The sequence below is a fragment of the Cetorhinus maximus genome, chromosome 25 (assembly GCF_964194155.1).
Source record: "Cetorhinus maximus chromosome 25, sCetMax3.hap1.1, whole genome shotgun sequence".
Taxonomy (NCBI): Eukaryota; Metazoa; Chordata; class Chondrichthyes; order Lamniformes; family Cetorhinidae; genus Cetorhinus; species Cetorhinus maximus.
In genome coordinates this window covers 35,034,424-35,054,157 of record NC_135903.1, presented here as the reverse complement: position 1 = coordinate 35,054,157, position 19,734 = coordinate 35,034,424, and the positions used below count along the sequence as shown (strand labels likewise).

The following is a 19,734-nucleotide window of genomic DNA, read 5'->3' as shown; positions in this document are numbered from 1 at the left end:
CCCTGTTATGCCGCTCACTCTATTTGATTTGCTGCTCTGTTTTCAAGGTCCAGGAATTTTGGGGCCTAGGTCTTTTATCCATTGGAAGCACAAGTAGATTTAATGATAAAATGAAGCCATGTTAAGAAGTTCTCCTGATGAACCTGCACAGAATTTAAATACTCCATCAGATTGGAACCTGTTTAAAGAATTGAAGTAGGTCCTCAATCACGACTCCAACAAAATAAACATCTCAGCAATAAGCCTTCCCCAGCCTCATCTACATAAACACTCTTGAAGACCAATAACCACTGTGCAGGCTGCTTACCAATAACAACCTTCACCCAGCTATGAAAACTGATCATATCAAAATAACATTTCTATAGCTACCTAAGCAAAATATGTAATGAAAGTAGAAGTGATTGTTTGGATAAGTGAGGTATTGCTCAGGACACCTACACTGAATTATGTAACCGGCCTTAATGCTGTGGTAATTTTTTTGCCCTTTCTTATCAAAAATCTTCTATTCATTTACAGTTTTTGCAAAAGTTACTAGATTATAACCTCCCAGTAATAAAAGCTGCTGAGATCTGAGTGCACTGCGGCATTTTATTGACCAAGCTTGTACTATGTGACTTAGCTCTTTTTATTTCTCTTCCAGCATCTCTTAAGGTAAAGCAACCAATCAAAACTAAGTTCCGAATGCCAATCTTGAATTGGGTGGCACTGAAACCCAATCAAATAAATGGAACAGTCTTCACTGAACTGGACGATGAGAAGCTGTTACAGGTGAGAGGGTGCTGATGTTTGCAGAAAGTAGGTCAGAATCTTTAGACAACCTTGGGGCCCAGTGACTGGATTTGTGGCCTGTCAGCTTGGCTCAATCGGTAGCACCCTGGACCAGGAATTTCTGGGTTCAAGCCCCACTTCAGGCACGTCACCTCAAGTGATGCTGGTGCTGTGATGTCATAAATGTCAACCTTTGGTTCAGAGGTTACTCTATGGCCCTGCTTGGCGTTCAGGTAAAAATCCCACGACAGTGTTCAAAGGTGATCAGCAAATTGTTCTTGGTCAGCATCCCTGTCTCAATCAGAACCACCAGAAAAACAGTGACTGCTCTTTCATCTCATTTCCTGTTTCTGGGACAAAATTGCTACTGCATTTACTGACTTAACAGCAGTCACTATGCTGAGGGAGTTGGGGGAGGTGAGGAGGTGAGAAACTAAAACACCTTTATATAATCTAATCCAATGCCACAACTATATAAAACAGACTTACAATGTAATTACAAAGCTGTTCTTGGCTCTCAGCCAAGCCTCATTAGGTACACTTGGTTGAAAGCCCCAACATCTATTGCAATACAGAACCCCTGTTCCCCAGAGGAAACATTGTTTGATTGGCAGTTCAGGCTCTGTGAGCTCTGCAGTCAATTTCACAATGTTTGGTGGCATAAGGAAGTGGTTTCAAGTGTTTGTGGATTCTGGATTTTGAATCTTCAAAGGGCATGAATGATTGACACTTTTATTAGCTTGTACTGCAGGTCTCTTTTCAAGCGTAGGGGATTACATTTTTTCAATGCTTTGTTTTATACACATCCCACTTTACACTGAAGTGAACATTGATTGTAGAAAGTGTACAGTGGGTCAATGGGCATGGAATGCCGGAGCCTGGCGTAATAGGCACGAGGAGACATGAGGATGGGTGGAAGGGCAGAACCTGGAATAAGAGGATGAGGGGATATAGGACGTGGGTGGGGGGCCATGAGGTGGCATGGATGGGGCATGGGGAATGTTTGGAGGGTGAAGGGGATTTGAGGGGTGAGGGGTGGAGGGCCTTTGAGTTTTTGTCACTGGTAGCGAGGTGGGCCTTTTAAACAGCCCGCCTCGACACCCAGCAACCCCTCTAGCTGCCTTCCCGGGTCAGCCGGCTCACCTCCAATCCCCACCCAGCCTCCAGCAATGAAGATCACGCCTTGGTGGGCACTTTCTCCAGAGGCAGGCGGGCTGAGCTGAGAATTTCCCCAAATCCCCCTCTCTGCCTCGAGGATGAAAACCCAGGCTGTCAGACGCATTTCTCTCAGAGTTAGAAAGTATTGCTTCATGGGAAATGTATGAGAACAGAGCATAAATATGCAATAACTTCCACTTGGCAGTTTCTCAAAGTTCGTGGAGTGTAATTCAAGGTTTGCTGCCCAGTCAGGCTCCTAAGCATCCAAACTAATCTCATCCATTGTCCTTTCTGTTGTGAGAGTGCCAGTTTCTGCTGCATTGTGCATTTTACCAGTGGGAATGGGATTCTAACCCAATATGAACACCACGTCTTACCTCTCCACAGTGCTCATGATATACAGAGACATCCCAGAGCACTTTACAGGTCAAAGGCTAGCGAGTGGGCAGCGTGTTATGGGGGGGTGAGGGGAAGAAGGTCCTGAGGGAGGCTAAAGGACTATCAAAGGGGAGGATTTGAGCAGGTTTTTAAATTGGGGGAGAGGAAGTTACAAGGCGGAGATGCTGAGGGAGGGCATTCTACACGATGGGAGTGAGGTGAGTCAACGAGCCAGTCACAATCTATATGCACAGGTTTTTTTTGAAAGCTGGACTTTCAATCCAGGGTCAGGAACCCAATGCCCGGATTCTGGCCTCGCTAACTCAACACTATTTTAATATGCAAAGCCCCTTATTGGGCCTGAGGTGAGCTCAGCACCCGATTAGTGAGTGGCTGTAGAGTGCAATGCTCACAGGCAGATGGCAGCCATGACTGGTCTTGCCTTTGCCTTGCAGATTGAAGCATGCAGGAGAGCAGAGGGCCAGTGGCCTCACAGGATGTACAAGGGGCCAAGCAAGCCAATTGACTGGTTCTGCTCAAATGATGGCAACTTTCTGCCACTGCCTGAACACTTCAGTTGGAATAACTTTTTTTTCAACTGTTTAATCAAGCAGCAACATCACATCATGTCTCCCCGAGGTACTCCTGACAGATGTGTACGTCTAGACTATTCATTCTTCCTGTTTGCTGCTTTGATAATCGCCTTCTGTTCCACTTCAGCCCATTAACAAGCTCTTCAACAGGATTAATAGACAGATAATTGGAGCTTTAAGGGCTGCTGGCTCATCACCAAGCCCTCCCTTTGAAAATTGCAGCATGTTTGAGGCACCGGGAAACTAAGACACCATTCAGGAGCGCTAAATTCAAAATGTGCCTGCGCCCAACATCACTACCAAAGCTGTTTGAAAGCCCTGCCCTTGATGTGGATTTTGAGCGCCCATGCTCTGACCTCTTTTTCATTCTTATATGGAACGTGGGCATCACTGGCAAAGCCAGCATTTATTGCCCATCACTAATGGCCCCTGAGAAGGTCGTGGTGATCCACCTTCTTGAACCACTGCAGTCCACCTGGTGTAGGTACACCCACAGTGCTGTTAGGGATGGAGTTCCAGGATTTTGACCCAGCGACAATGCGATACTGTCCAATTCACAATGATGCAGAAGCAGCACCTTTCAAAAGGAATTCTTTTGTTCACATAGTGCCACGCCACATTGGAGGGCACTTTACTTTTAGAAAATCTACGAAAGCCTGATTGTTATTAAGATGCAGTAATCGAATTATAAAGGCATCAATTGGCCTTTGGCTCTGCTGTTAAAGCTGTTTGTTATTTTCTAGGAGCTGAACATGTCTGAGTTTGAGGAGCGATTTAAAACCAAGGCTCAGGGCTCAGCGGTGAACATCAACACCTTGAAAATGAAGGTGACCCAGAAGGCAGCGAGTAAAGTGGCTCTGATTGAATCGAACCGAGCAAAGAATCTGGCTATCACCCTGAGGAAAGGAGGCCTGAGCTCCGATGACATCTGCAAGGCCATTGACAAGTGAGTCATTTTGTGATTATGTGGTTAATGGACAGAAAGGTGGGGTAGGGGTTGTTGTGGGAAGTAGTTATGCAGTGTTTCCTTGGGGTTTCTTGACTGCCTTGTCAGGGATGAGAGTTCTGCCTTGGGTGACTGGCTGCCCGGGGAGCAGATTGGAGGGCGAAGACTTTTTAAGACAGGAATTCCCGGCCCTGCGCCTAAAAGTGGGATCCGGTGTAGTAGTGGGGACTTGTACGAGACATTGTAGCCTCCACGAGATGCACGTGTGCCCCGCAGGTGGGCGCCAGGTCAAAGAAGTGGTCCAGACCACCTGAAAAGTTACCTCCAGAAGATAGCCAGAAGCACCATGTCAGTATAAGCTGGGGGTGTGTGTCTAGGCAAACGTTCACACCATCAGGTGGGTAGGCGCCAAAGTTTGAGGTAGGCACAGGAAGAATGGGCACTGTGGTGGCCACGCCTGACCCATGCCATGCTCTCCCCCTTGCAAGAATGCAACCCAAGGGCCTGGATTTTCCGGCCCCACCCACTGCTGGGATCATCTACTCCCACCGAAAGTCAATGAACTTTTGACTGGCCCACCACATCCCCTGCGACAGGTCCCGCCACAGTGGGACTGGAAAATCCTGACCAAGATATTTCAAAACCAGTGTGGGTGCATGATATTTAAATTTGAAAAGGGTATATGTAAAGGCTGATATCCATATCCTTGGTAGCTTGATGGATGATCCAGTAGATAATGGACATTTCTTTCAGTTGGCAGCGAGAGGAAAATGGTTTGTTTCAGTCTGAGCTAGATTTTTAAAAATTCATTCACGGGATGTGGGATTCGCTGGCTGGGCCAACATTTATTGCCCATCCCTAGTTGCCCCTGAGTAGGTGGTGGTGAGCTGCCTTCTTGAACCACTGCAGTCCATGTGGTGTAGGTACACCCACAGACAGAATGGGATGCAATGAAGGCTCACTTGATAGATCCCTGGAATGAAAGGATTGTCCTGTGAGGAGAAATTTAGTAGAATGGGCCTTTTGTTTATGAAGTTTAGCAGAATGAGAGATGATTTCATTGAAACATAAAAGATTCCTCCCAACTTCCAAAACCTGAGTCCACCTCTGAACCCCATTCCTGTCATATTTTTGTCTCTGAGAGATGAGGGCAGTTAGGGGGTTGGGTTTTGCGAGCCGCGATGCAGTGCAGGAGGAGTGCGGGAGGAGTGCGGGAGGAGTGCGGGCATGGAGATGAGCTGGCTAGAAGGCTGTAAGTGGCATATGAAGTTGTCTTACCTGTCAGAATATTCACAACTCCTCAGCAGGCCTCCCCCAGTGACTACAAACTCTTCAAAAAGGCATGTTTTTTTTTTGGGCTTCCAAAGCCCACACCAGCACATGAAAATAGCAGGGAGATGAAATTCATATTTCCTATAGAACTCACAATGGCGGCCCTGACTTCAGAAGAGGCGCATCCAGGATCACGACCCAAGGCCTTCCCAACCACGAAAAGGCCACACAAAAATAGCGCAGAGTTGGGAAGGCACTGCAAATTTGAAATTACTGCTTTTGTAATTCCCGACCCCATTCCCACCTCCATCACCAGCCCATGGTTTCAGGATAAGGGGTCTGAGATGAGGAGTTCGTTTTCTCTCTCAAGAGCTGTGAATCTCTAGGATTTTCTATTCCGGAGTGCTGTGGATGCTCAGTCACTAAGTATATTCAAGGTGAAATTGATGGAGGTTTGGACTCCAAGGGAATCAGCAGTTACAGGCATTGGACAGGAAAGGGCAGCAGAGGTCAAAGATCAGCTAATGACCCTACTGAATGGTGGGGCAGGTTCGAGGAGTTGTATAGCCTGCTTCTGCTGGTTCAAATCTTCTTATGCTCATTATTAACAGCTGAACCAAGACCAGGAAGTGAGAGAAAATCAGGGGCAAGGGTTAGCCCAGCAACTGGATTCTATTCTTTATTCTTTCTTGGGAAGTGGGCATCAATGGCATGGCCAGCATTTGTTGGCCAGCCCTAATTACCTTTGAAAGTGGCTTGCTAGGCCATTTCAAAGGGCAGTTAAGAGTCAATCACATTGTTGTTGGTCTGGAGTCACATGCAGGCCAGACCAGGTAAGGATGGCAGATTTCCTTCCATTAGTGAACCAGATGGATTTTTACAACACTCAGTGATAGTTTCATGGTCACCGTTACTGAGACTAGCTTTCAATTCTAGATTTTATTAATTGAATTTAAGTTCCACCAGCCGCCATGGTGGGGTTTTAATGCATGTCCCCAGGGCAATAGCCTGGGCCTCTGGATTACTAGTCCAATGGCATTACCACTACGTAACTATCTCCCTATAGATCAATATTAGCAGGTGCCTGCAATTTGTACACCACTAGCCTGTCTAACTAAGATACCTTCTTCCGGTAACAGAACTTTCTTTCAAGACAGATGGTCTTCATGCTGTAGCTTAAGGATCTGAAATGCTTACTGAAGAACCTTAGCTCCCATAGGCATGCAGACCCTAATACTTCATATTGGAGGTTTTGTTTGGGCTCCAGTTCACTTGTCTTCACTTCAAGAGCACTGACTTGTTCTTGCAATTAACAGAATTGATTCTGATTAGGAGGCCATTTTGAGACACTTGACCTCAGATGTCCAGAACCCTACAACAACAACTCATAATTACATAGCATCTTTAGCATAATAAAACATCCTGAAGTACTTCACAAGAGCATTGTTACGCAAAGTAGGAGACCAAGCAACATAAGGCGATATAAGGTCAGATGACCAGAAGTTTGATCAAAGAGGTAGGTTGTAAGGAGTGTCTTAAAGGAGGAAAAGAGACAGAAAGGGCAGCGGTATGTAATGAGGGTCTTCCAGAGCTAAAGGTGTGGCCACCAATGGTGGAGCAATTAAATCATTGATGCTCAAAAGACCAGGGCTGTAATTTTCCAGCCCCTCACGCCTGTGGGATTCTCCAGTCCCACCGATGTGGACGGAGATTTCAATGACTCACCAGCCCTGCCATGGGGGGAACCCGCCGCGGGGGACTGGAAAGTTCTGGTATCTTAGGGAGTCAGTGGCATAGTGGTAATGTCACTGGGCTAGTAATCCAGAGGCCCAGGCTAATACCCTGGCAACGCAGGTCAGAATCCCACCATGGCAGGTGGTGGAATTTGAATTCAATTAATTAATAAACTCAATTAATTAATAAAAAATCTGGAATTGAAAGCTAGTCTCAAGTGTCGTAAAAGCAATGTCCTTTAGGGAAGGAAATCTGCCATCCTTTTCTGGTCTAGCCTACATGTAACTCCAGACCCACAGTAATGTGGTTGACACTGAACCACTTTGACCTCTGAAATGGCCAAGGGCAATTAGGGATGGGCAACAAGTGCCAGCCTTGAGTAAAAAAATTTTAAAAATCTTGGGTGGTGTGGTTGGAGATCATAGACACAGGAAGGGGTGAGGACATGGAGGGATTTGAAAACAAGGATGAGAATTTTAACATCAAGACGTTGCTTGAATAACCGTACCATTTTCCCAGCAGTGGATTTGTTTCTTAAATGACTGTACAGTTCTGACCGTAGCTGCCCTTCCCAGCAACTTATTCCAGCTCTTCCTCACCCTTGGTGAAAATAGAACGCTTGCTAATGTGAGTCTGAACCTTGTCCTGTAAGCCCTGACCCTGTTCTGTCTTATACAAACATACGAATTAGGAGCTTGAGTAAGCCATTCAGCCCTTGAGGCTGTTCCGCCATTCAATAAGATATTAGCTGATCTGATTGTGGTCTCAATGCCGCTTTCAGACCTATCCCCGATACCTTTTGACCCCCTCGTTAATCAAGAACCTATCTACATCTGCGTTAAAAATATTCAATGGCCCCGCTCTCTGGGAAAGAGAATTCCACAAACTCTCGATCTTCTGAGTGAAAAAAATTCTCCTCATCTCCATCCTAAATGGGAGACCCCTTCTTCTTAAACTTATTCTTATCCTTGTGACTAACATGCCTGTAATTTTTTTCTTTTCCACGTGGCCCAGCTTTGACCTGCAGTTGCTCAATCTGGATTTCATCGAGCTGCTGACCCGCTTTGTGCCAACCGAGTATGAGCGGAAAGTCCTGCAGCAGTACGAGAAGGACAAGAAACCGTTGGAGGACCTGGGTGAAGAGGATCGCTTCATGATCAAGTTCAGCAAGATCCCACATCTGTCGGAGCGGCTGAACATCATCATCTTCATGGGCAACTTCACTGACAGCATTCAGCTGCTGACACCGGTGAGCAGCTCTGTCCCTATCCTGAGGTTCACAGGGCATGGGAACTGGAGGAGTCCGTTTAGTCCCTCGAATTCCACCTTTCAGTGAGGTCATTGCTGGCCTTTCCCCCATTTCCCTTAAAACAGTTTGGTTAACAATAGTATATCAATCTCAGATTTTAAATGATCAATTGATCTCGCATCAACTGGCAATTGTGGAAGAAAGTTCCAAACTTCCCAAACACAAGTGTTTCCTAATTTCGCTCCTGAAACATGTGGCTCCAATTTTTAGACTATGCCCCATCATCTTAGACTCCCCAATCAGTGGAAATAGTTTCTCTCCATCTGTTTGTACCCCTTAATATGTTGAAAGCTTCAATCAAGTTGCCCTTTAAATTTCTAAATTCCAGGGAATGGAACCCCAGTTTGTGTGGTATCTCCACATGATTTAACCCTTGGAATCCAGGTGTAATTCTGGCAAATTTCAGCTGCACTTCCTGCAAGGCCAGTGTGTCCTTTCCAAGGTGTGTGTGGGCTGACCAGGGATTTGTATAACTGAATCATAACTTCAACCCCATTTATTCCAGTCCAATAGATACAAAGTGCAGCAGTGCAGAAATTAACAGTTAACTGTGCCTGGGATTTAAACAGTTCTTGCCATTACTGCAGGGGCAGTGGGGACAAGTGTGTACCATCTAGCAGCTTGGCTATAATGTGTTTACCTCCATCAATGATGTGTAAAGATTTCCCAGCCCCTCTTGTTCTGCTGCTGTGAAATGCTGTGGAAAGCAAGACCCTGTCATGGCCCTGAAGAGTCACCAACGTAAGGCCACAAAGCGTGCAGCGTAATAGCCATAAAGACTAGGTGGGCCGAATGGCCTATTTCTGTGCTGTAAACTCTTTGTAATCCTATTAGTGTGTTAGAAGGGTCACAAATTTTCCATCCCATTATTTCAGGGAGGAGGGAGCTAATTTTATTTACCTGTGTTCTCATTCCATTACTATATCCACTTTATCTGTTTGACTGCGATGGACTTTCTATCTGAATATCACCTACTAGAGGTGTGCAGATGTGAATCATCCCTGAGCGAATAACCTGAATGCAAGTCCTACTCAAGGACCTATGCATATTATGTAGACTGACACTCCAGAGAAGAACTGAGGGAGTGCTACATTGCCAGTGGCACCACCCTTTAGATGAGATGTTAAACCAAGGCTTCTACTGCTTCTTTCTGTTAATTACATTAAAGATCCCAAAGTAATATTGGACTAAGAGCATGAAGTTATGCCATCATCCTGCACAGCATTATCCCTCAAATAGAGCAAAGATGAGCAGTTTATATTGAAGGTGTTGTGCAACTGAAGCTGTGATAAGCTCCAGGACAGGATACAGGCAGCAGAGTTTTGGATGATCTGAAGATAGGAAGCGGTCTAGTTGAGCATTGGAATAGTCAGTTTAGAGGTGACAAAGGCATTGATGAGGGTTTCAGCGACAGATAAGCTGATTCAGGGAGAAAGGTAAGTGATGCTTTTGAGGTGGGATTAGGGGGTCTTTGTGACAAGAGAGGATATGAAGCACACTGCCGGGTCAAACATAAGACTGAGGTTATGACAAACTATGGTGGTGGAAATACGGGGAGAAGGTGGCTTAGTGGTGATGTCATTGAACTAGTAACCCAGAGATCCAGACTAATGCATTGGGGACATGTGCTCAAATCCCACCATGGCAGCTGGTGGATTCACAAATCTGGAACCTAAAGTTATTCTCGGTGGTGACTATGAATCTCTTATTGATTGTTGTAAAAAAACATATGTTTTACTAATGCCCTTTCGAGAAGGAAATCTGTTGTTCTTACCTGTTCTGGCCTACATGTGACTCCAGACCCAAACAATGTAGTTGACTCCTAACTACCCCCTAAAAAGGCCTAGCAAGCTACTCAGTACAAGAGCTGTTAGGGATGGACAACAAATGCTGGCCTTGCCAGCAACACCCACAATCCATGAAAGAAGAAAGGAAAGAATTTGTTTTTGGGTGGTGGAGGGTGGCTATGGGTGAGGACAATCGCTTAAGCCTTCCCACTGTTTAGCAGGAGGAAGTTACAGCTCACCCAAGGCTGGATGTCGAACACGCGTTCCAACAGCACAAAGGCAGTGGAGGGATCAAGAGGGATAGTGAGGAACTGGGCTTCGTTTGTGTACATGTTGGATTGCCAAGGAGCAGCATGTAGTTGAAGAAAGGCGAGGTGGTCAAGGATGTGGGACTCCATAAATAATGGTGTGGTGGCTGGAAGAGAAGTTTGTGGAGATGCTCTGTCTGTGATTGAGTAGTTAGGAGTGGAACAGCAGTCCCACTGAGCTGGACAATGGAGGTGTTGAAAGAGGATGTTGTGATTGACTGTGTTAGAATTTGCAGAAAGGTCAAGGGGCAGGAGACAGGGTACTGCACAGAAAATGTCATTTTTGACTTTGTTTAGAGTTGTCTCAGTGGGAAGGGTGGAAATCTGAATGCAGGGATTCAAATAGGGAACTGTAGGGGCAGTGGGAACAGGTCTCTAAAAGGTGACAACACTTTCAAGGGCCTTGGTCAGAAAAGATGGCTTAGAGGTGGGACAGCACTTAGGAAGGACAGTGGGGTCATAGGGTGTTTCATTTGAAGAGGTGGAGATGGTGACAGTAGCTTTGAAGGAAGGGTGAACCCACCCCTGAGGTGAGGAAGCAATCTACAAAATCGGCTAAAATGAAAGGTGAAAAGGTGCTATGTAAATGCAAGTTTTCATTCTTTTTAATACACGTGACAATCAGAATTGAGCAAGTTTTAATCAATGGTCCCCTAAAGAGATGTCTATCACCAGAAAAAAACATGTAATAAAAGTAAAGATTGCTTTGGGATTTTCAGGAGAAATTTTATCTTTGATTTTAAATCAATGAGAAGGTTTTTCAAAAACGGCATGAAATGCTTTAAAATAAAAGGGAACCGCTGGGTAGAAATTTCAAGCATCAAAAGGTTTTTTTTTTAAATGAAAAGCTGCCAATGATAGAAGGTCGGATAGAAGTCCTGACCAACCTAACGCCTTTGCTGCTGTCCACCAGTGCTGACTGTGCAGGAGCCTGGCTGCCCCTCAGAACTCCATGGCCTGAATTCTCAGCTCGGTGGGCAGGCACGATCGGCGGACCTGGGAGCGGTCAAGAAACGGACCACCGATTGCGATCGGCCCCCGACCGCAATTTCATGCTGCCTGGCCAATTAACAGCCAGCTAGTGTGAAACGCGCGCTGAAAAGCTGAGCGCTGCCGGAGTGGGGCAGGAGGAGAGCAGGCGATGACGTTTCCGCGGGTGTGGGCGAGCGCTGAGAGAAAGCTCCCTGAAGGCGGAAGGAGAGCTGTCTCAGGGAGCTGCAGGCCCCGAAAACCATGACATAAAGTTTTGAAGATCAGGAAAAAAACGTCCAAGCGTCACAATCAGGCACCTGAACCTATAGATGATAAAAGTGCCGTCCACAGGTTTTTATTTTTAATTTTATTTAATGACAGAAACCTCATCCCGCCCTCGGGTGAGGTTTGACGAAAAAAACGAAGTCCGCCAGGCTGATTCGCCCACCCGCCAACCGTAAAATCAGAGACAATGGGTTTAATCTCCCTCTTAATTGTCGGCGGGCACGCTTCTGACTTCTGCATGTGCCTGCCGAGTGAAATATCGCACAAGCGCGAGATGACGTCAGGGCGCTCGCCTGATGTCTTCTTGCGCGATTTGACGCCCGATTGGGTCACGAGCACGCCCGCCCACGGGACGTAAAATTTCGTCGCAAATCTGGGTTGTCCATAACTCGCTTAAGTCCTCAGCGACTGATTTAATCATTTCTCTCACACAGCAACTGAACGCCATCATCGCTGCATCAATGTCCATCAAATCATCGGCAAAGCTGAAGCGAATCCTGGAGGTAAGGTGGTTCAGGGGTGGGTGAGTAATACCCATGGCGGGAGAGACTTGGAAGTACCTTATCATTTCACTGGGAAATGGAACAGGCTGTGGGACACTGATCAGTGTTTCAGCAACACTGGAACGTACTTTCCTCTGTTGACTAGTGTTAGTGAAAGTCTTTGAGCATAAAAGCCAATCTTCTGCTGGTTTGAACTTTTCCACTCTTATCAGTAAACAAGCAGACTCTTCGCCTGAGGGTTATGATCCTGCAGTAACCGATTGGTATGAAATCCTCCATCACTATTTTAACAAAGGCGTGAACTGTTTAAATGAATAAGTTCATGCTGTATTAAAATAACAGATGGAGGAGTTTAATGTGTGAATAGGTTCTCAATACAAGGGCTGGGATTTTCCCAGCCCCCCTCCCCCCCCACCCGGTATTGGGGCCGGCGAGCCATCGAAATCTCCGTTCATATTGGCGGAACCGGAAGATCCCATCGGCGTGACGGGCTGGAAAATTCCGGCCAAGGATTTCCACATGATGATTTCAGCACCTTGGCGTAGTCATTAAATCCCAACTTGGTTCTGTTTTACAAATGGACATTAAACGAAAGTGAGTTGACCCCTGTGGTAAAGCAGCACAGAGAGAAATTTGAGAGAAGCGTGTTAAGCGTTTGCATCAGAATATCATGGTTCATATTATCTACCTTGTTGTTGTATCCCATTTGGGTATCAGGTCCTATATGTAAGTATTTGTGCCTGGTTAGTAAAGAAGTAAAGTGCATTTATTGATGCAAATTCAAAGGATTAAAATGAATTTGTAATTTGATCACTGGATTCAAAACAGGATAATGGATGAAGTGCCACTCAACATTTGCATGTGTATTTAAATCCCAATGCATTGACAGTTATCACTGTCCAAGGTAGGTTTCTCGGGTTCTGAGTTTGTGTCTCCGTGTCAATCTATGGGTTATCTCTCAATAATCTATCACTCCGAATCCCGTGGCCTTTGTCTCTTCCTGTGGCACATATTAGATTGCCAGGTCCATAACAATCCCATCTAGTGCACTGGAATCACCAGGACAGTCCATCTAAAAAAAGAATAAGAACATAAGAATCTGGGAAGTGAAAGGTCATTTACCCTTTCATCAAACTGGGTTTTGAATAATCCCATTGCTTTTGTCTCTGTTATTTTACATTATTGTGCACTATATCCCACTCACCTACCGACCGTCCTTTCCAACCTCACTGCTTTCCCATCCCTCAGGCGGCTGAGTTCACAATCTTTGCCCTGATTTACTAACTTTTCTACGACATTTAATCTCTGCAATGTCTTCCGACCCTATTCACAGCTGAGCCCAACCCTGGTCTCAGTGCGTGCTTCCAGACCCCACTCACCACAATTTCCTTTTTTATTATTTTCCATTTACACTGCCTGGTCCTACTTTCTTGAGTTTTCTATCATCATTGGCCCTAAAATTCCCTTTCAAGCTCTCCATCTTGCCAGTTTTGGAAAGCTTCCTCAAACTATATGGCTGGAATTTTCTAAGCCCCCCCCCACCCGCCCCTTGCAGCAGGTTCCCTCCCAGAGGGGCCAGCAAGCCATTGAAATTTTCATTCACATCAGCGGGACCAGAGGACCAGAGGGGCTGGAAAATCTTGACCTACATCTTCAAATATGCCTCCAGTCACCTCCCCAATCTAACATCCCCACCCCCCTCTCTATCCTCACACCACTTCTCCAGCCCTTCTGTTGCCTCCTCCACTGCCCTCCCTCACACCAACCCCCACCGCCCACCCACCCACTGGGAAACATCGTGATTCATTTTGCTAGACTTGCTTGTTATATAATTTCAAATTGTTGTATTATTCCAAACATGTGTCACTTTAAAGCTGTGGAGGTGAAGTTTACGTTTTGGGTGCAATCAGCGTCCCCAAGCACAAATTGCCCTGGTTCTCCCAGGTGATGGTTCCAGTTTCCAGCCATTGCCTAATCACAAGTGTAACATGTTCCATGAGCCGACACAAGTGGACAGCGTAATAAAATGTTATGGTTCATTTTATTTTCCTGGCATGAAAAAATATTTCATGACATACTTAGGAGTGATAACCTGGTGTGCAGTTTTATTAATACGGCTGAAAATGGATTTTATCATATAAATTAAACTAGCCCACCACCTGATTGTAACCTAATTTTAAATGACACTAAAAAATATATGTTTAAATAATTTAGTAGTTTCATGGATGGATAATTAGTCAGCTTTTTAGTAAATTAAAAATGATTTTGCAATTAAAAACTTATTTAAAAAATGCACCTAAAAACCTTAATTGGAAGAATCTCCTCAAAGGATTGCAAAATGTCAGAAACCCATCGTGCTCGTTATTCTGAGCTGGGGGCTGATGGCCAGCTTTGTAATCAGAGCCGGCTTCCAGTGTATGATGCGTTTCATACTAGTCTAGCCAATTCCAGGTGAATTGTGCTACACAAACTGGTGGAAACTCTAGGCCGAGATGTTTTGAATTTAAGTTACTTTTCACTAACTTCCACTTCATGCCCTCTGGTCCCATTTTCCTGACATATTTTGAAGTCTGGGTTTAGCTGGGTATCAGTAAGAAGCTAATTCACATAGAACTAGATCTGTCTTTACCAAAGAAAGCCTATTGGGGGGAATTTTACAGCCCACCAGCCATTGTATCTGCAGGCATTGGGGGAGGGGGCAGCAGTGTAAAATGACTAACCCCCTGCCTTCCCAAGCTGTCCCCTATGGTATGGTGGGTGTGTAAGGCAGTGGGATAGCCTGCCCACCCTTGAGGCCCTTAACTGGCCAATTAATGGCCTGTTTCTGCCCCTGTCACAATAATACATATGGCTGCGGAAGGCAAGACGAAGGAGACCAGCCTGCATTTTTACCATCTGAGGTAAAAAAGTGGGAAAGAAGTGGGGTGTATACCTCCTTTGGGGATGCCCTGTGCCCATTGGGGGCACCCTGCAAGATGTTACTCCCTCCTTTTGTGGATCTCCACCCTATCCTACCCTACCCTACCCTATCCTCCAGAACCTGACCCCCACCTCCCCCCACTCCCTGGAATCCCTGATCCCTCCCCATCCAGAAACCCCAGACTCACCTTTCAGTCCGACATCCATGTCCCCGCTCTTCGGGACTGTTTGTAGTCCCAGCAGTGGCCACTACTGAGTTCTTGTGCTGATGGCACTACTCAATTGCCAGTCAATCAGATTGGCCGGCAACTCTTGAAGACTTCCTGTCTCTAAGAGGCAGACATCCCACAGTTACCTCATTACCCAGTGTATTATCACTGCAGGGAAATCTTTTCTCTGTGTGACTTTTCTATCGGGGGGCGCAAGCAACACGCGTCCTGTAAAATTCAGCCCTATGAATTGCTGCTTATTTTGTGATATCAGTGATTGTACAATGCAATATTTCACTGTTCAATTTGTGAATAATAATCCATTGTAAAAAGCGACCATCAATATTCACAGGTGATCTTGTTCAATCTCTTCTGCAGATCATTTTAGCATTTGGGAACTACATGAATAGCAGTAAAAAAGGAGCTGTTTACGGCTTTCGATTGCAGAGCCTTGACCTGGTAAGATTGTGGGAATTCCCACTCGGAAATTATATATTGAACTAGTCTAATGATTAGCTCATTCCATTTTGTGATCTGTAATAACGTGCTGAATGGCCTAATTAGTGACCGGTTATAATCGGCTATTGACTACAGTATCGATTTGACCTGCAGTCACCTCCCTTAAGCAACTATTTGAAGGTGACCGATTGATTGTAGGTCCATCAACACTGGGACACCATTTGATGCCATTCTCGTTAAAGTTCTGGTGTCAGACTGATTAAGGCCGATGTGTTTTCTCTGAAACGATCACACCTAAGAGGTGATCAGAACTGGTGTTCAAATAATCCTGCTAATACAATGAAAGCAAACGAAGGATAGAGCAAGCAACAGGCCGAGGCTATTAATCAGTGCAGCATGTGGGGTGGCCATAGTTAGTGTGAGTTATCACAACTTTTAACATGTTACTGCTTGTACATATTGAGTGAGTTAACACGGGTACCATTGCATTATTGACTGTTGGTGTTCAGTGAGTTAATGCAGATTCAGTTGTGTTATTGGCTGGATTTAATAAGTAGGTTAACACAAATTCCAGATAAAAGAACATGTAACTGTATTCCTACTAATTGCTCTGTCTCCTTTCATCTTCAGCTCCTGGAAACCAAATCAACGGACAGAAAACAGACGCTAATGAACTACATTGTGGACATAATCCACGGGCAATATCCTGAACTCAGTGCCTTTCACACTGAGCTGCTCTTTGTGGAGAAAGCTGCTGCAGGTATTAAAATCAGTAATGACCTGAGGAGAATATTGACTGTTACATAAGTAGAGGGATTTGCTACCAATTTACAAAGTGGGAGCAGTGATTTCTTCTTCAACCAGGGGAAGCGGTGCTTTTTCCTTCAGTTCTCTGGCCAAAGGTAGCTCCGACCCACAGTGCCAGGATCTCTACCACAGGTAGGGCTAGGAGGCAGGTCAAGAATCCATCCCCCCCCAAAAGAAGCCCAAGGAGTCCAAGTTGTTGCAACAACATGCATGTTTACATGCATGTTGTAGCCTGGAGCTATGGATAGTGATGGTAGAGGCTCCAACGTTCTTTCCATCACATGGCTGACCAGGAATCTCTCCCACTTTCACCACCTGCCATTTGCATGTGTTGGAAGGATTTGCAGATTGATACTCAACGTGTTTGGCTGTGTTATGAACACACCTTCATTGGCCATCAGGTTCTGGAGTGGGACTTGAACCCAGAGCTTCTGGCTCAGAGGTATAGATGATACTACATGCCACAAAGCCTCCAGAGCAGTGATTAGGGTACATCAACCAGGGGGAGTAGTGATTAGGGGAATATACTGGCATGGATTGATTAATGGACAGAAAACAGAGAGTCGGGATAAACGGATCATTCTCGGATTGGCAGGCTGTGACTAGTGGGGTACCACAAGGATCAGTTCTTGGGGCTACAGCTATTCACAATCAATATCAATGATTTGGATGTGGGGACCAAATGTAATATTTCCAAACAAAAACAAAAATTGCTGGAAAAACTCAGCAGGTCTGACAGCATCTGTGGAAAGGAAGACAGAGTTAACGTTTCGAGTCCGAATCAGAACTAAAGAGGAATAAGAAATGTGGTGAAATATAAACTGTTTAAGTGGGGGGTGGGACAGGTGGAGCTGGAAAGTCAGCTGATGACACAAAACTTGGTGGGGATGAGTTGTGAGAAGGATGCAAGGGGGTTTAGCCAGGCTAAGTGAGTAGACAGGAACATGGCAGATGCAATATAATGTGAAAAAATGTGAAGTTATCCACTTTAGTAGGAAAAACAGAAATGCGGAGTATTTCTTAAATGGGGAGAGATTGGGAAATATTGATGCCCAAAGAGACCTGGGTGTCCTTGTTCATAAATCACTGAAAGCTAACATGCAGGTGTAACAAGCAATTAGGAAGGCAAATGGTATGTTAGCTTTTATTGCAAGAGAGGTTGAGTACAGGGATAAGGAAGTCTTGCTGCAATAGTACAGAGCCTTGGTGAGACCACACTTGGAGTATTGTGTGCCGTTTTGATCTCCTTACCTAAGGAAGGATATACTGGCCATAGAGGGAGTGCATGGCAGGGTTATCCAAGAGGAAAGATTAAGGAGACTGGGCCTGTATTCTCTACAGTTTAGAAGAGTGAGAGGTGATCTCATTGAAGTTGAAAAAATTCTCACAGGGCTCAACAGGGTAGATTCAGGAAGGATGTTTCCCCTGGTTGGAGGATCTAGAACCAGGGAACACATTCTCAGAATAAGATGTAGGCCATTTAGAACCGAGGTGAGGAGGAATTTCTTGAGTCAGAGGATGGCAAATCTTTGGAATTCTCTACCCCAGAAGGCTGTGAAGGTTCAATAGTTGAGTATGCTCAAAGCAGAGACCGATTTGGTTTCTAGATACCAATGTCAATAAGGGATATAGGGATGTGCAGTAATTGGCGTTGAGATTGAAGATCAGCCATGAATCCAGTTAAATAGCAGAGCAGGCTCGAGGGGCCGAATGGCCTACTTCTGCTTCTATGTTCCTACGATTAGGGTACATTAGTACTAATGAAACGATGAAGCAAATAGATTAGACCAGTGGAACTTGAGTCAGTAGCTAGTAGCATGTTAATGCTGTATTATTAAAGCAATCATGACTAGATTATAATAATATTACGCTTGTGAAGCTGGGTGAGAGGAGTGATGTAATGCATCTGTTACTGTTGTTTTTGGTCTTAGATGTAGTAGTCCTGGTTCCGGGCTTACAGGTCATGCTGGAGGCAATGCTGTTAGCAAACTCTACCTTTTATTGAATATTATGCTTAATATTTACAAGTTAGACTCAGCATGAGGCTCTACATAGAGCTATCTCTCTCCATGTTCTGTTATCAGTGCAGTTGTAGACATTATTTAACATTAACACTTTATACTACAATGTTAGATTTTGTTGGTATTGCAGTAACAAAAGGAGGATGTCTTTGTTACATTAATATTGTGTTAGAGAAGGAAAGGTGATGGGATTACATCAGTATGCTTTATGTATATTGGTAGAGCATTCAGCAAGTTATGGTGCCGGTGCTATCTTTAAGCAGAGATCTTTTAATTATTATTGTATCTGTTACCAGTTTAGGTAAATGGGATTGGTTCAATCTGGTTCAGTAAGGGATAGATGACAAGTCATGTGATGTGGAGTTGGACTGGCTGGAAGAAATTGGTTACTTACAGACATGATTTCTGGGAGCAGCACAGTGGCCTGGCACACTGGAGCTATGGCAGGAAGTACAGGGCCTGCCTTCATGCCTGCAATCGCTCACTGGCACTGCCACAGTGAGAACCTGAGACACATGAAAACGTGGGAACTAGACTCCGAGCCCACTTTGAAGCAATAATAACAGAGACTAAATCCATACACTCTTAGAGAAGGAAGTCGTATTGTCCAGCCAGCCTTCAGGTTGGGTCAAAGTATAGGGGGCAAATTAAACCAGGCAAAAATTCCCACTTATTTTTATTATGCTGTTGTGATTATGGCTCCTTAGACTTCACTGGCAGCCAAAGTGTATCGAGGCCAATTTCTGACCGTGTATGGACAGATGGCGGGATCTCCGCCCAATGGCTGTGCATGTAGTCCTCATCCTTCTCGACCTGTCTGCAGCCTTTGACACAGTTGACCACATTATTCTCCTCCACTGCTTCTCCTCTATCATCCAGCTGGGTGGATTTGCTCTCGCCTGGTTCCATTCTTATCTATCCATTTGTAATCAGAGAATCACCTGCAGTGGCCTCTCTTCCTGCTCCTATGTCATTACCTCTGGTGTCCCCTAAGGATCGATGCTTGGCCCTTTCCTATTTCTCACCTACATGCTGCCCCCTGACGACATGTTAGGTTTCACATGTATGTTGATGACAGCTAGCTCTACTTCACTGCTACTTCTCTCAGCCCCTTCACTGTCTCTGATTTTTTTCACACTGCTTATTCAACTTCCAACATTGGGTGAGCAGAAATCTGCAATTAAATGTTTAGAAGATCTGTTATTGTGGTTTAGTCTCTGGATTCATTAGCTTCTTACTCTAGAAGCGAGCTTTCTGGAGACAATAGTTTTTTTTTGTTGAAAACACATTTATTTACATGCTAACT

General features: G+C 45.0%; 1 protein-coding gene across 3 annotated transcripts in view; it reads left to right on the top strand.

The window, feature by feature from the left end:
- LOC144668050 (formin-like protein 1) overlaps positions 1 to 19,734 on the top strand; it is a 280,427-nt gene that overhangs the window by 229,685 nt on the left and 31,008 nt on the right. For all 3 annotated transcript variants that reach the window (XM_078529803.1, XM_078529804.1, XM_078529802.1), the window contains 6 exons: positions 641 to 768; positions 3,641 to 3,843; positions 7,864 to 8,098; positions 11,945 to 12,013; positions 15,520 to 15,600; positions 16,231 to 16,360. In XM_078529803.1, coding sequence (XP_078385929.1) covers positions 641 to 768; positions 3,641 to 3,843; positions 7,864 to 8,098; positions 11,945 to 12,013; positions 15,520 to 15,600; positions 16,231 to 16,360 — 846 coding nt within the window. The remainder of the gene's footprint in view (positions 1 to 640; positions 769 to 3,640; positions 3,844 to 7,863; positions 8,099 to 11,944; positions 12,014 to 15,519; positions 15,601 to 16,230; positions 16,361 to 19,734) is intronic.